General features: G+C 37.5%; 1 protein-coding gene across 2 annotated transcripts; it reads left to right on the top strand.

Annotated features, from left to right (window-relative positions):
• The first annotated feature begins 1,596 nt into the window (after positions 1-1,596).
• LOC139116776 (uncharacterized) lies at positions 1,597-7,159 on the top strand. Of its 2 annotated transcripts, none has more exons than XR_011548375.1 (3): positions 1,597-1,702; positions 2,650-2,803; positions 3,275-3,733. XR_011548375.1 is itself a non-coding variant. In XM_070679429.1 (3 exons), the coding sequence occupies exons 1-3, from the start codon at positions 1,652-1,654 to the stop codon at positions 4,526-4,528; spliced, it is 960 nt and encodes a 319-aa protein (XP_070535530.1). In that variant the 5' UTR covers positions 1,603-1,651; the 3' UTR covers positions 4,529-7,159. The 2 variants fall into 2 exon arrangements, 1 of the variants encoding a protein (XP_070535530.1); XM_070679429.1 differs by lacking the exon at positions 3,275-3,733 and adding an exon at positions 3,774-7,159 and having other exon boundaries at positions 1,603-1,702.
• The last annotated feature ends 5,241 nt before the right edge of the window (positions 7,160-12,400 follow it).

Raw genomic sequence — 12,400 nt, 5'->3', positions numbered from 1 at the left:
GGTCTGCACGAAATACATTCTTTGGTCGGGTCGGGTCTAGCTGGGCTTGCACGAAATACATTCTTTACATTTAATACATTTAATACATTTTTAACATTTTTTACACGAAAGGTCTGCACGAAATACATTCTTTACATTTAATACATTTTTTACATTTTTTACACGAAAGGTCTGCACGAAATACATTTTATGATTGGGGCCGGGTCTAGATGGGCTTGCACGAAATACATTCTTTACATTTAATTCATTCTTTACAATTAATACACTTTTACATGTTTTACATGGATGACATGAAAGTTCTGCACAAAATACATCATAAGCTCGGGGCAGGTTGTAGATGTGGCTTGTAAAAGTTCAAAATGGGCGAAAATTGTCTTAGCACAACCACCGTCCCTTCACGGTGGCACAACGTACATTCCCGCTGAGCGACGCTTAGAACAAGTTTGACACGACAAAGTGTTACATAATCTATTGTTATTCAGCACCCATTCACACCTATGGCCATGTCGAAGTCCAGATAGTTCAACCACGGCCCCTGTAACGTGTTTTACGTGCGGACATTTTTACGACAAAATGTATTAATTGTACAGAATGTATTTCGGGCAAGGCCCGCCTAGACTCACGATAAGGTCGGACCGTCCCTCCCAACCAAGTCCTTATAGTTTGTGCGGACATGTTATGAAGAAAAAGCATTTAATGTAAAGAATGTAATTCGTGCAGACCTTTCATGTAAAGAATGTATTAAATGTAAAGAATGTATTAAATGTAAAGAATGTATTTCCTGCAAGCACAGCTAGACCCGACCCGACCTTAGAATGTATTTCGTGCAGACCTTTCATGTTATAAATGTAAAAAATGTATTATTAAATGTAAAAAAATGCATTTCGTGCAGACCTTTCATGTAGGCCTACTAAATGTAAAAAATGTAAAGAATGTATTAAATGTAAAAAATGCATTTCGTGCAAGACCGGCCCAAAATCCCGATCATGTCCGATAACTCCCGAGAAAGGCCCGAGAGTTCGGTGTATTTCGTACGGACATTTGTTGAAAAAATGTATTAAATGTAAAGAATGTATTTCGTGCAGACCTTTAATGTAATAAATGTAAAAAATGTATTAAATGTATTAAATGTAAAGAATGTATTTCGTGCAAGCCCAGCTAGACCCAGCTATAGACCCGACCTTTCTCGACATAAATGTAAAGAATGTATTAAATGTAAAGAATGTATTTTTTGCAGACCTTTAATGTAATAAATGTAAAAAATGTATTAAATGTAAAGAATGTATTTCGTGCAGACCTTTCATGTAATAAATGTAAAAAATGTATTAAATGTAAAGAATGTATTTCGCGCAGACCTTTAATGTAAAAAATGTAAAAAATGTATTAAATGTAAAGAATGTATTTCGTGCAGACCTTTCATGTAATAAATGTATTAAATGTAAAGAATGTATTTCGTGCATGGATAAATGTAAAAAATGTAAAACGTGCACTATAAATATTCTTGACTACTGGCCATGGATGAACAGCACACAGCTTCTCCATCTTAGTGTTAGCGCCCTCATATAACTACGTCATGTCTTTTTATCCACTCGGTATGAAAATCCTCTTGAGTGATATTCAAGTTCAAAGACCATTTCTCTGCGCTGATCAGATGCTGTGGTATGACGATCGGATCCTTCATGCTGTACGTCGTCAAAAACTTGTAGGTAACAGATGATAGATTTTGAATGTTGTAAATTTGTGAATATAAGTAGGCTTGTATGATTTATTATTCATGGTCACTATCATTATCAATACTGAACATCCTAGTATGTTCGACTTGCTCGAATCGTTTTATTTTTCTCAATGCCATCGGTTAATGTAGTGATGTCAGTTTGTGTATAGAAGTGAGTTGGAAACACTGTTTGTTTATAGTATGACATATTTCCCAAGTATAAGCACTTGAAATGTAGCACCTCTGGCAAAATTGAGAGGAAACATACATAAAACAGTGAGTGTATGAATCTTAGAAACAGAATGCAATTCTTCAAACAGAGTCGTTGACTGCGACTGCCAATGTCATCTAGCAAGTACGACGGGCAAAATGGCGACGTGACTTCACAGATTCCCTCTGGGTTTCTGTTACAAGTTTGCGAGACCGAGTCCATAGCGTTTCGGGCCAAGTTTAATTGCAATTATTTGCTTTGCTCTGACGCATATGAAACAACCCCATACCTATTTTAAAGCCAAAACCTATCAGCCTTTTGTTCACCACTGAAACAAAGTAAAGTTTACAACATGTCCTTGAAGCTTGACGTTGAGTTCATGGAAACACCCGTGAAAATAGGTAACGGAAGGTCACTGTACTAGTTAAACCTTGAGACCATTGATTTGTTGTGTGAAAATTCTATGCTTTTGACTGGCGAGAAGCAAGACTTGCTCGAATCATTTTATTTTTCTCAATGCCATCGGTTAATGTAGTGATATCAGTTTGCATATAGAAGTGAGTTGGAAACACTGTTTGTTTAGTCTAATTACAGTTCTTTAACAGATTGTATATAAATATCAGTCAACGATGGACGGTAAATTTCTTCCTTGTCGAAAAGTAGAGAATTTCATGTCTGCAGATAAATTATCTCTTATACAAACTGCCGTTTGGATTGTTTTCAGGTAAAATTCGTGTTTCCAGATTGTCAGAGGTTTGTGGCGAAGCAGGACAATCAGCATGGTTGGACGATGGATGGTAAATTTTCTTCGGATGGAAAGACTACCTATTTCCACCGTGACTTCAGTGATTTTTTGTTCCTTGATCCGGAGAAGACAGGTAGGTCATGTTTGGATTATACTTGTCCTATACAATTGGCTATTGAAGCTTCGTTTGTAGGACGAAAAACACCAGTTGCTTGTTTGCTTCCACATTCATTTCATACATGCCCCTCGTGATATTATAAAAGTCGTACGTTAAATAAATGATAAAATTTAATGCTAAATAAGGACTTGCAAAATGTGATTTACAGAGAAATATAAGCTTACAGGTGCACCGGGTCGACGAACCTCTTCATTTGTAAAAGGGCGATTTATAGATTAAAGTCTCATCGATTGATTATTTGCCTTGTTGTTCAACGACTGATCGGCGACGACCTGAAGTTTTGTTTTCCCCACAACTTTTTAGACAGCACTCGTTTAATTTACCATCGGCTGCCCTGACTGGTCGTAGAAATAGAGAAGTTCATGTCTACTTCACAGTTGAAGATCAATTGTCTCTTAGACACACTGCCATTTTGATTATTTTCAGGTAAGATTGTTTTCAAATCGTCAGAGGTCTTTAGCCAAGCAGGACGATCAGAATGGTTGGACGATGGATGGTAAATTTTCTTCGGATGGAAAGACTACCTATTTCCACTTAAGTGATTTTTTGTTCCTTGACCCTGAGAAGACAGGTAATATATTATATAAGTCATGTATTGACATTATATTTGTCGCACGATTGTCTACTGAAGCTTCGTTTTTAGGACGAAGAGCCCTCCGTTTCTTTTTTGCTTCCATATTCATTTCAGAAATACACCTCATGATATTAAAAAAGTCGAAGTAAACAAAAATGATAAAATTTAATGCTAAATAAGGACTAGGCTTGCAAACTGCGATTTACAGAGAAGTATACAGACTTTAGATCGCTACGTGTACCATCGGATATTATAACTAGTATAACTAGTCTTAAAAGTAGAAAATTTCCTGTCTACTGCACAGCTGAACTTTAATCATCTAATACACACTGCCATTTCGATTACTTTCAGGTAAAATTGGTGTTTTCAAATTGGCAGAGATCTTTGGCGAAGCAGGACGATCGATATGGTCGTACGACAGTGGCGGAAACCGTTTAGCGTCTGCTCTACGACGGAACGGTCACACGCTCTTCGTGCTGGCGCAAAGTTTCGAATTTTCTCCGACATGCTACACCGATTTCTCGACAAAGGTGCCAGTAGTTTTTGTGTCTCGTATCGTTCATGTTGGTAGAACGTCCCTTGTACAAAGACGTGAGCTCAGAATCAAAAGAACTGGAACAGTGGTCGCGACAATGCTTGCACAATTTGTTTACGTCAATCTTGAGACACGTCGGCCTACACCCCTGCCCGAAAGTTATATCAATACGTATTTGGACGAGACAAATGGTCAAAGACCAAAAACACATAAACACTTTTCAAGATTCCCACCACAAGGTGTAGAAATTTATTACTATCCGGTTGTCGTGTCAACGAAGGACGTCGATGAAAATCGTCATACGAGCAATACATCTTACATCAAATACTGTATCGATTGTTTCATGTTTGGAGCCCGTGAACGAGCATACTCTGTCATTCAGGGCAACCTCTCTGACTATCCCATCACAAATTTGTCACTTCAGTTTGTCAGCGAATCGGATCTCAATGACAAGTTGACTGTGACGTCATGGGCAGACACAGCAAAGCCATATCAGGTACATTTTGTAATACAAAAAGACGAAAGGGAGGTTGCTCAATGTACACTAAAATTCGATGTAAACAGAGCATAATCACGATTGTAATGTAAATGTATGAATTGAATGCCCAGGACAACATATTGAATGCCCAACACAACATATTGAATGCCCAGCACAACATGATATTAGACCACTTAAGTCATTCATGGCTTTCCATATAAATGCATGGATGCTTGAAATGTAAGGTATGTTACTTAAATGTACACAAGTACACTGGTGTGTTTTCTCTCAGTCATTATTGGTTTCTTCGTAACTCGGTCGATTGACATGTCTATTCATTCAAACAACTGTTTCAGACTAAGCTGTTATGAACAGAACAAATATGAGCAAAAAGGGTGTCAGAACGGTTATTGCCCAGTCATTGACTACCCGGACATTTCAAACTTACTTGAGTGTGCCAGAACCAGCAAACGCAATGCTGAAGGGAAGGCAAAGCACTTACATTGTAAGCTCGCCGGGGAAATATGTTTGGACCCTCAAAGCTTTTCTGGTCTACCACTCGTCGAAGCTCATTTTTGAGCTAATGAAGTTAGTCTTTTTCGATGACAGAAAATTTGAGTTTTTTTTCCCGTAGAGCTAACACAGTGATGACGATTTCGAACACAAGGTATTGGTAAATGTTGGTAATTTCTTTCTCCTGTAACAAAATTCGCACGGAGACTTTAATTCTTGACTGTGAATGAACATTCGTGAAGATGTTTTTTGGGGAAAGTCTGAGCAAGACTTTAAGTATTTTAAGTGTCGAGGCGCATGCTGCCTTACGGAGGCAAGACAATAATGGAATGCAGTTTCTATTGTCAGCAAAACATCTTGGAAATGTGCATCACATAGAGTCAAGTTGTTGAAGGGAGAGTAGATGTAAGGTTTGATATTAATGTGATCACTGTAAGATATAATGAGTATATTTTCTTTTTTTCCCTAAGTATCTTGAAAGTCAGAGATAAGACAGTCGGTGAAGACGATTGGAACTAATTTGCGATAATGGCATAGTGAACTAATATCGATTCAATTTGCAAATGTAAGCTCATCTGCTTTTTTCTTTAAGCAATGCACTTGTTTTTTTTATGAGTCATTTTTAATATAATTGCAACATTCAGCTATATGGTACCAACACTTTTGACTTTGAATTTGAAACAAAATTTGAAAAATATAGTGAGATCCAATTCTCCAAAACTAGTTCCAATCATGTAAGTGGAACATTTTGCGGCATATACCGAAAACACAAGTTTAAAAATTGAATGAAGTGTGCAGCTCTTACTTTACACGGCTAAATATACACTGCAGCATAAAGTTTGAACCTAATCAAAGTTTTTGAAATGAATTCTTAATTGGCGGTGCCTTTCACATAGATAAGGATAGCGCCTTTCCCTTTCAATGTTGCACTTTTTCGTTGTCATAACAAAGCAAGTCAGAAGTGGAATATCCATTTTGTTCAGTAGTCAGAATTAGAAATGAGATCATATATTTGTAGGCAATAAAGGGGCTAATTATTGACACACTTGCAGTTATTGACACACTTGCAGTTACGTTCCGCCGTTTTTTTTTATACTCTGAGTGACTTTATGCACGTATTCCGTGTTTTCTCGATATCAAATTCGGCTGTTGCACAACCACACGACTGAACTCCACGGGGAACACTTGATTAAATCTGGTTAATGTTGTTTTTATCTCAAATATCTAGTTGTTATTTTTTTATCACAAAATGTACGTTTTAATTTTTATTTGTTGAGGAATAAATATCAAATAAAGAACTTCAGATGATTATGTTGTCGCTCGTTGGCAATCACGCATTATTGAAAACTTTCAAAACAAGATATTTTGACTTAGGCTCGGCTATCTTGTACAATTCCCGGTATATACTTTCGGTTATTTATTTAGTTATTTACTCATTTATTTATTTGTTTGGTTGGTTGTTTACTCGTGAATCAACAAGTTATCCAACATAGAAGTTCACTTCCGAAAGAAAAGTACAACTGGATTAATAAAGGGAAATCTAAAAAGCCATGACAAATATAAAGTATAAACACATATTATGACAAGTATGAATCGGTATAATATAATCAAGGACATTGCGGTAGGCAAATCAGTGAAATAGTTCCAATTTAAACCAAAAATTGCGAATTTCTAACTGTCATTAATGTAGCGAATGAAACAAATGAAATCCTATCAAAAAAGCGTGAATGAAATTTGTCATTATAGCAAAATATTAGTAATGTTTTAGTGGCGTAAGAAGCGGGGGGAGGAGTCACGCAAGACCTATGGCTCCGTACTTACAAAAATGAAGGGTGCAACGCCTTTTCGTAATCGCATAACCATGTTGCTATCTCTTTCGCATAACAAAGTGTCTGTCTGTCATGACAGATTGTCATATTTCAATGTCAGCACAGAAGTGTTTTCATACACGCTTTTGAACACATGAAAGGATAATATAATGGTAGTATATTAGACATACTGTACGTGGACTTACTGCTCTGGGTGAAGCAGATTTTACCCGTAAAACTGCAAATTAAGGGATCCATCATTATTTACAGCCTGCAGATGGGAGGAATTTCATTGGAAACTCAGAAATTTCTAGTTACACTACAGTCAACCATGATGAATTTGAGTACTCTCCCTTCTCTAACACAGAGTTTTTGACTAACCCCCAACTTAGGAAAGTTACATATCAATGGCAAATACCTACACGTAAAATTTAAAAAAAATAGTAACAGTAAAGACCTTTAAAATCCTGCTTTATCCCTGCTAGATTATCATCAGTTATTTCATTACGGTTGAAAAAGGTGAAACAAACAAAATGAAATTCATGCAACAAAACATAGACATAAGAGCTCACGCTATTACCAGTATCCAGCCATATAGTATAGTGTTTAATTTAGATTGGTATCATGACAGGGTTTTCACTAGGATATCTGACAGGACGGAATTTTAAAGTACAGGGGGAGAACACGCGAGAGGCTGAGGGAGAAAGTGTCAGGGGGCTGTCCCCTATCTTGCATGGAAATTTTTGAGAAATTGGTGTGTGGAATGATGCTGTCTAGCTTTTACTAGTATAAATGTTAGAACACCCTAAGGGGGAGAGCACGAGAGGGGGAGAGTCTCCCTCTCGCATCGGAGAAATTAATGTGTGCAATGGTGCAATCTGAGAAGTGTTTCAATTTATTTCGCACAAAAAATTTGAGTAAACCCCCTTTTTATTCTCAACATTTTGAGCAACGCCCCTTCAAGGTTTCAATTTTTGAGTGAAACCCCCTGACATTCCTCCACCCCCACTCCCCTCGGCCGTAAATAATGACGGCTCCCTAACCCCGAGTTTAACAACGGCCTGGCACAAGTACAGATAACATTGCATCTACGCGCAATGGGCGCAGTCATGGCTACTGACAAGTACAACCAAATTCTACAGTTCATTGATACCCAGAGTAAAGTTACTTAAACAAACTCGAATTATTGTTATCATAGACGCTAAACGTTTTTATCAATGATATTGTCAGTCTCGACACCAGCAAGGACGTCGCACCATTGGCCATGCACACTGTCCCCGTACTATCAATGGTATAACCCACAAAGGGGAGAACCATTTGATTTTTGGGGGGGTATGGAGGAAATGGGCATGGGAGCAAAATTTTTTTTCCTGTCACAGTGACAGCAATTTTTTTTTCTACTGTCAGACCTGCATCAATTTTTTTTCAAATGGAGTAGAAGTGCAATTGTTTTTTATTTGTCAAGTTTGTAATGCGTTGTATATAAGGAAGCCGTCATTATTTACGGCCTGAAACTCCGAAATTTCTAGTGACCCCCCCCCCTCGTCAACCATGATGAATTTGAGTAACTCTCCTCTCTAACTCTGAAATTTTGACTGATCCCCCACTTAGAAAAGTTAAATACCAATACACGTAATTGTAAAATTTACAAAATATAGCAACTGTAAAGACCTTCGAAATCCTGATAAACCCTGCTAGACTATCATCAGTTATCTCATGATGGTTCAAAAAAGGTGAACCCATCAAAATGAAATTGAAAGTCACAATAAAATAAAGATATAAAAGCTCACGCAGTATCTAACCATATAGTATATTGTTTAATTTGGATGGGTATTATGACAGGGTTTTCACTAGGATATCTGACCGGGCAGAATTTGAAAGTACAGGGGGAGAACACGCGAGAGGCTTAGGGGGAAAGTGTCACAGGGGCTTTCCCCTATCTTGCATGGAAATTTTTAAGATATTGATGTGTGCAATGGTGCAGTCTGGTGCAATCTGAGAGGTGTTTTTTTTATTTTTTTTACTAAGTGAAACTGTTAGAATACCCCTAGTACGGCGCGCCAAATGTTTCAAAAATATTTATCGTCATTGAGTAAAAATAAACTGTCAAATTTTCTTTCTAAAAAAAAGTCTTAAACGTGTATGAATAATAAAGAAAAAAGTTCTTTCGTCCATATCATTGCATTTTATTAATGTACCTTTTCATAAAAATAGCATTCATTTGAAAATACGTGTCATTAAATATTTGAATGTGTCTGTACAGATAAAGATGACGTGCAACCGCCATTCTTGATTGAAATAAAAATTCGATGGAATTACGGAAGAAAATAAACGAGAAAAGTATTATTGCAAAAAAAGGGCAGAATATTATGTAATGCTAAATTGTAAAATATTCTTTAAACTGTAATGAGAAGATACCGTAATGAGAAGATAAACTTTTCAAAAATTTGGAAATACCAAACTCCCATTCTTATTGACGTACACATACACGTGTATTTGAAATAAAGGTGCAATGAATGCTGATTATAAGGGAAAAACGAAAAAAAAATTAAGCACACACACAAAAATATTGAAATGATTAAAAACAAAACCACAAATAGTACTTGCACTACTACCAAAAACAAAACGAATCACCATCAGGTCTCACCTAAAAAAAGAAAGAGAATCATAATTGAAAAGTCGACCGAGATCGCGCCGGCGTTGAGGCTGTAAAGAAACCAAAACGAGGTCAGCTTGGAAAAAAAACCAAAGCGAGGTTACCAAAAAAAAAAGAGGTTACAAAAAAAAAAAAAAAAAAAAAAACTCAGTAGAAAAAAAAAGAGGCCCGTTCGAGAAAAGAAAACAGAGTGGGACACCCCGCAGAAAAAGCCCAACATGAAAATTGAATAATTGTCAACGTCATGATTGTTACAGTTTAATGCCAGAGGGTTTTCGATTATCACACTCGGATGTTGTGGACAAGATATTTGGGGTATTTCAGCGATAACTCTCATCTTCTAGTCTTCAATATCATCTCATGGACGTCCAAGTTACCGACACGTCCCATTCTATATTAAACAGTTACCAGTTTTGGTTAAAAGTGGACAAAACACTCGTGGTGGTTCGTCGGCTGCCAGCGGTCCCCTCGCTCCAATGTACACTCGAGATGGTAAGCCAGCGGCCGGCGGTCCCGTCACTAGTACAGTAGGCCTACACGCCGGCAACCAGCGATCCCCTCGCTGTAAAGTGTAGGGCCGCCTCTCCCAAACCATAGACAGTCTGTGCCCAAACCCCAACAAAACGATGGCTAGCCGCTAGCCCACGGTTACGTGTGGTTCGATACACAGCGGCCGCCGTGTGGGTATGCATAGTAAAATTGCATACCAGGCAGCGCGCAGCGGCCTCGTTCTGCATGGCAGGGCTGTGTGTTACCAGCGTGACACAGCCTCCCGTATAACGCCGGTAACACATAGCCCTGCCGGCTGCTATGCAGAGCTAACAGCGGCCGCTATGTATCGAACCACACACGTATCCTGTGGGTTTAGCCTCTAAACGGAGTGTGGCAAAGGCAAAAATACTCGGGCTGAAACACTCCGTTTAAATTTAGCTCTGGGTGGCAGGGCTAGGCTGTGAGTTACCGGCGTATACGGCCAGGCCGTATAACGCCGGTAACTCACAGCCCTGCCACCCAGAGCATCACAGGCGTACGGAATGTTTCCTAGATCGTCGTCGGATGGGAAGTGACTGACACTGTACTGTGAGGCCGAAGGCCGAACCTCGGTACTGTATAAGAATACAAGGTATGTCACGGAAAAATCGACCGGTGGCCCGAAACAAACGAAATAAAGCATCTACCTCAAAAAAATCACATCGACCGGTCGGAAATACCTTCAAACTTTCAAATCTTTACTCTGGTTACAGAATTCTTTCAAATCTGCCAGTTATGGGCGATAATTGACTGTCCGGCGAATACTCGCACTTGCATTGCCACTCCGCCATTTTGAATAGCTGTTTTACTCCCGAAAGCCTTTGGGAGTGGACGAGTGACCCCGTGACCCCACAACCGCTAAATTCAACCGTTAACCGTTAGGTAAATTTCATACTGTCAGTGAATACAACTTCAGCTATCAGGCAACAAGGCAATCAACGCAAACCATGGGAAAGTTTATGCTTGTGAATCCCGCCATCTGACATTTGTAAACAAACTCTTCACGGGGTCACTCGTCCACTCGCAAAGGCTTTTGGGAGTAAAACAGCTATTCACCAGATATGAACTGAATATGCTCACGTGTTTTACAACAGGTTCATTAATAGTAGTGCGCTTCACAGAACAATGAGATATATGTTATCACTATATGTAGAAAGTTTTTTTCAACTTCGCACAGTACTCTCAGAGTTTAATCGCTAATTACAAAACTTTATTTAATATGCAAATGAGCTGTTCATTAACTTGACACTGCTCAATGCTTCATGGGACAATTAGATATCCATCAGATCAACAGTTGTAGCACGTTTTATTTAATTTAATGCATTAATTTTAGAGTAATGTGACTAATTACAAAGTTCATTAAATATGCAAATAATCCCTAAATTAACTTGACAATGTTCAATGATTCATAGCACAATTAAATATTTATCAAATCAATATCTGTAGCACGTTTCACAAAATTTGGTGCGGTAATTTCAGAGTTATACACCTATTTACAAAGTTTATTAAATATGCAAATGAACCCTTAATTAACTTTACACTACTAAATGCTTTACAACACAGTTAGATATCTGTCAAATCAGTATATGTAGCAGTTTTCATCACATTTGATGCAGTTATTTCGGAGTTATATGACTACTTATAAAACTTCATGAAATATGCAAATGAGCTTATAATTATCTTGACACTGTTCAATGCTTCTCAGTACAATTGGATATTTATCAGATCAACATCTGTAGCAAGTTTCATCAAATTGAACGCTGTAATTTTGGAGTAATATCACTAATTACAAAGTTCATTAAATATGCAAATAAACCCTTAATTAACTTCACACAACTAAATGCTCTACACCACAATTAGATATCTGTCGGATCAGTATCTGCAGCAGATTTCATCACATTTGGTGCTGTTATTTTGGAGTTATATCACTAATTACAAAATTTCATAAAATATGCAAATGACCTATTTGTTTACTTGACACTGCCAAATGCTTCTCAGTACAATTAGATATTTATCAAAACAATATCTGTACCCAATATTAAAGACTTGGATGCCGTAATATCAGAGTTATATACCTAATTACAAAGTTCATTAAATATGCAAATGAACCCTTAATTAATTTCACACTACTGAATGCTTTACACTACAGTTAGATATCAGTCGGATCAGTATCTGCAGCAGATTTCATCACATTTGGTGAAGTTATATCGAAGTTATATGACTAATTACAAAACTTCATAAAATATGCAAATGACCTATTTATTAACTTGACACTGTCCAATGCTTCTAAGTATAATTAGATATATGTCAGATCAATATTTGTTGCAAGTATCATCAAGTTTGGTGCAGGAATTTCAGAGTTATCTCACTAATAACAAAAGTTCATTAAATATGCAAATGAGGAGGCAATGGACATGACACTCACAGTATCATCATAATGTTCTAAGATTGTCATCT

The sequence above is a fragment of the Ptychodera flava genome, chromosome 18, assembly GCF_041260155.1.
Source record: "Ptychodera flava strain L36383 chromosome 18, AS_Pfla_20210202, whole genome shotgun sequence".
NCBI lineage: Eukaryota > Metazoa > Hemichordata > Enteropneusta > Ptychoderidae > Ptychodera > Ptychodera flava.
Note: the sequence above shows the minus strand (reverse complement) of the source record. Positions and strands in the feature narration are given on the sequence as shown.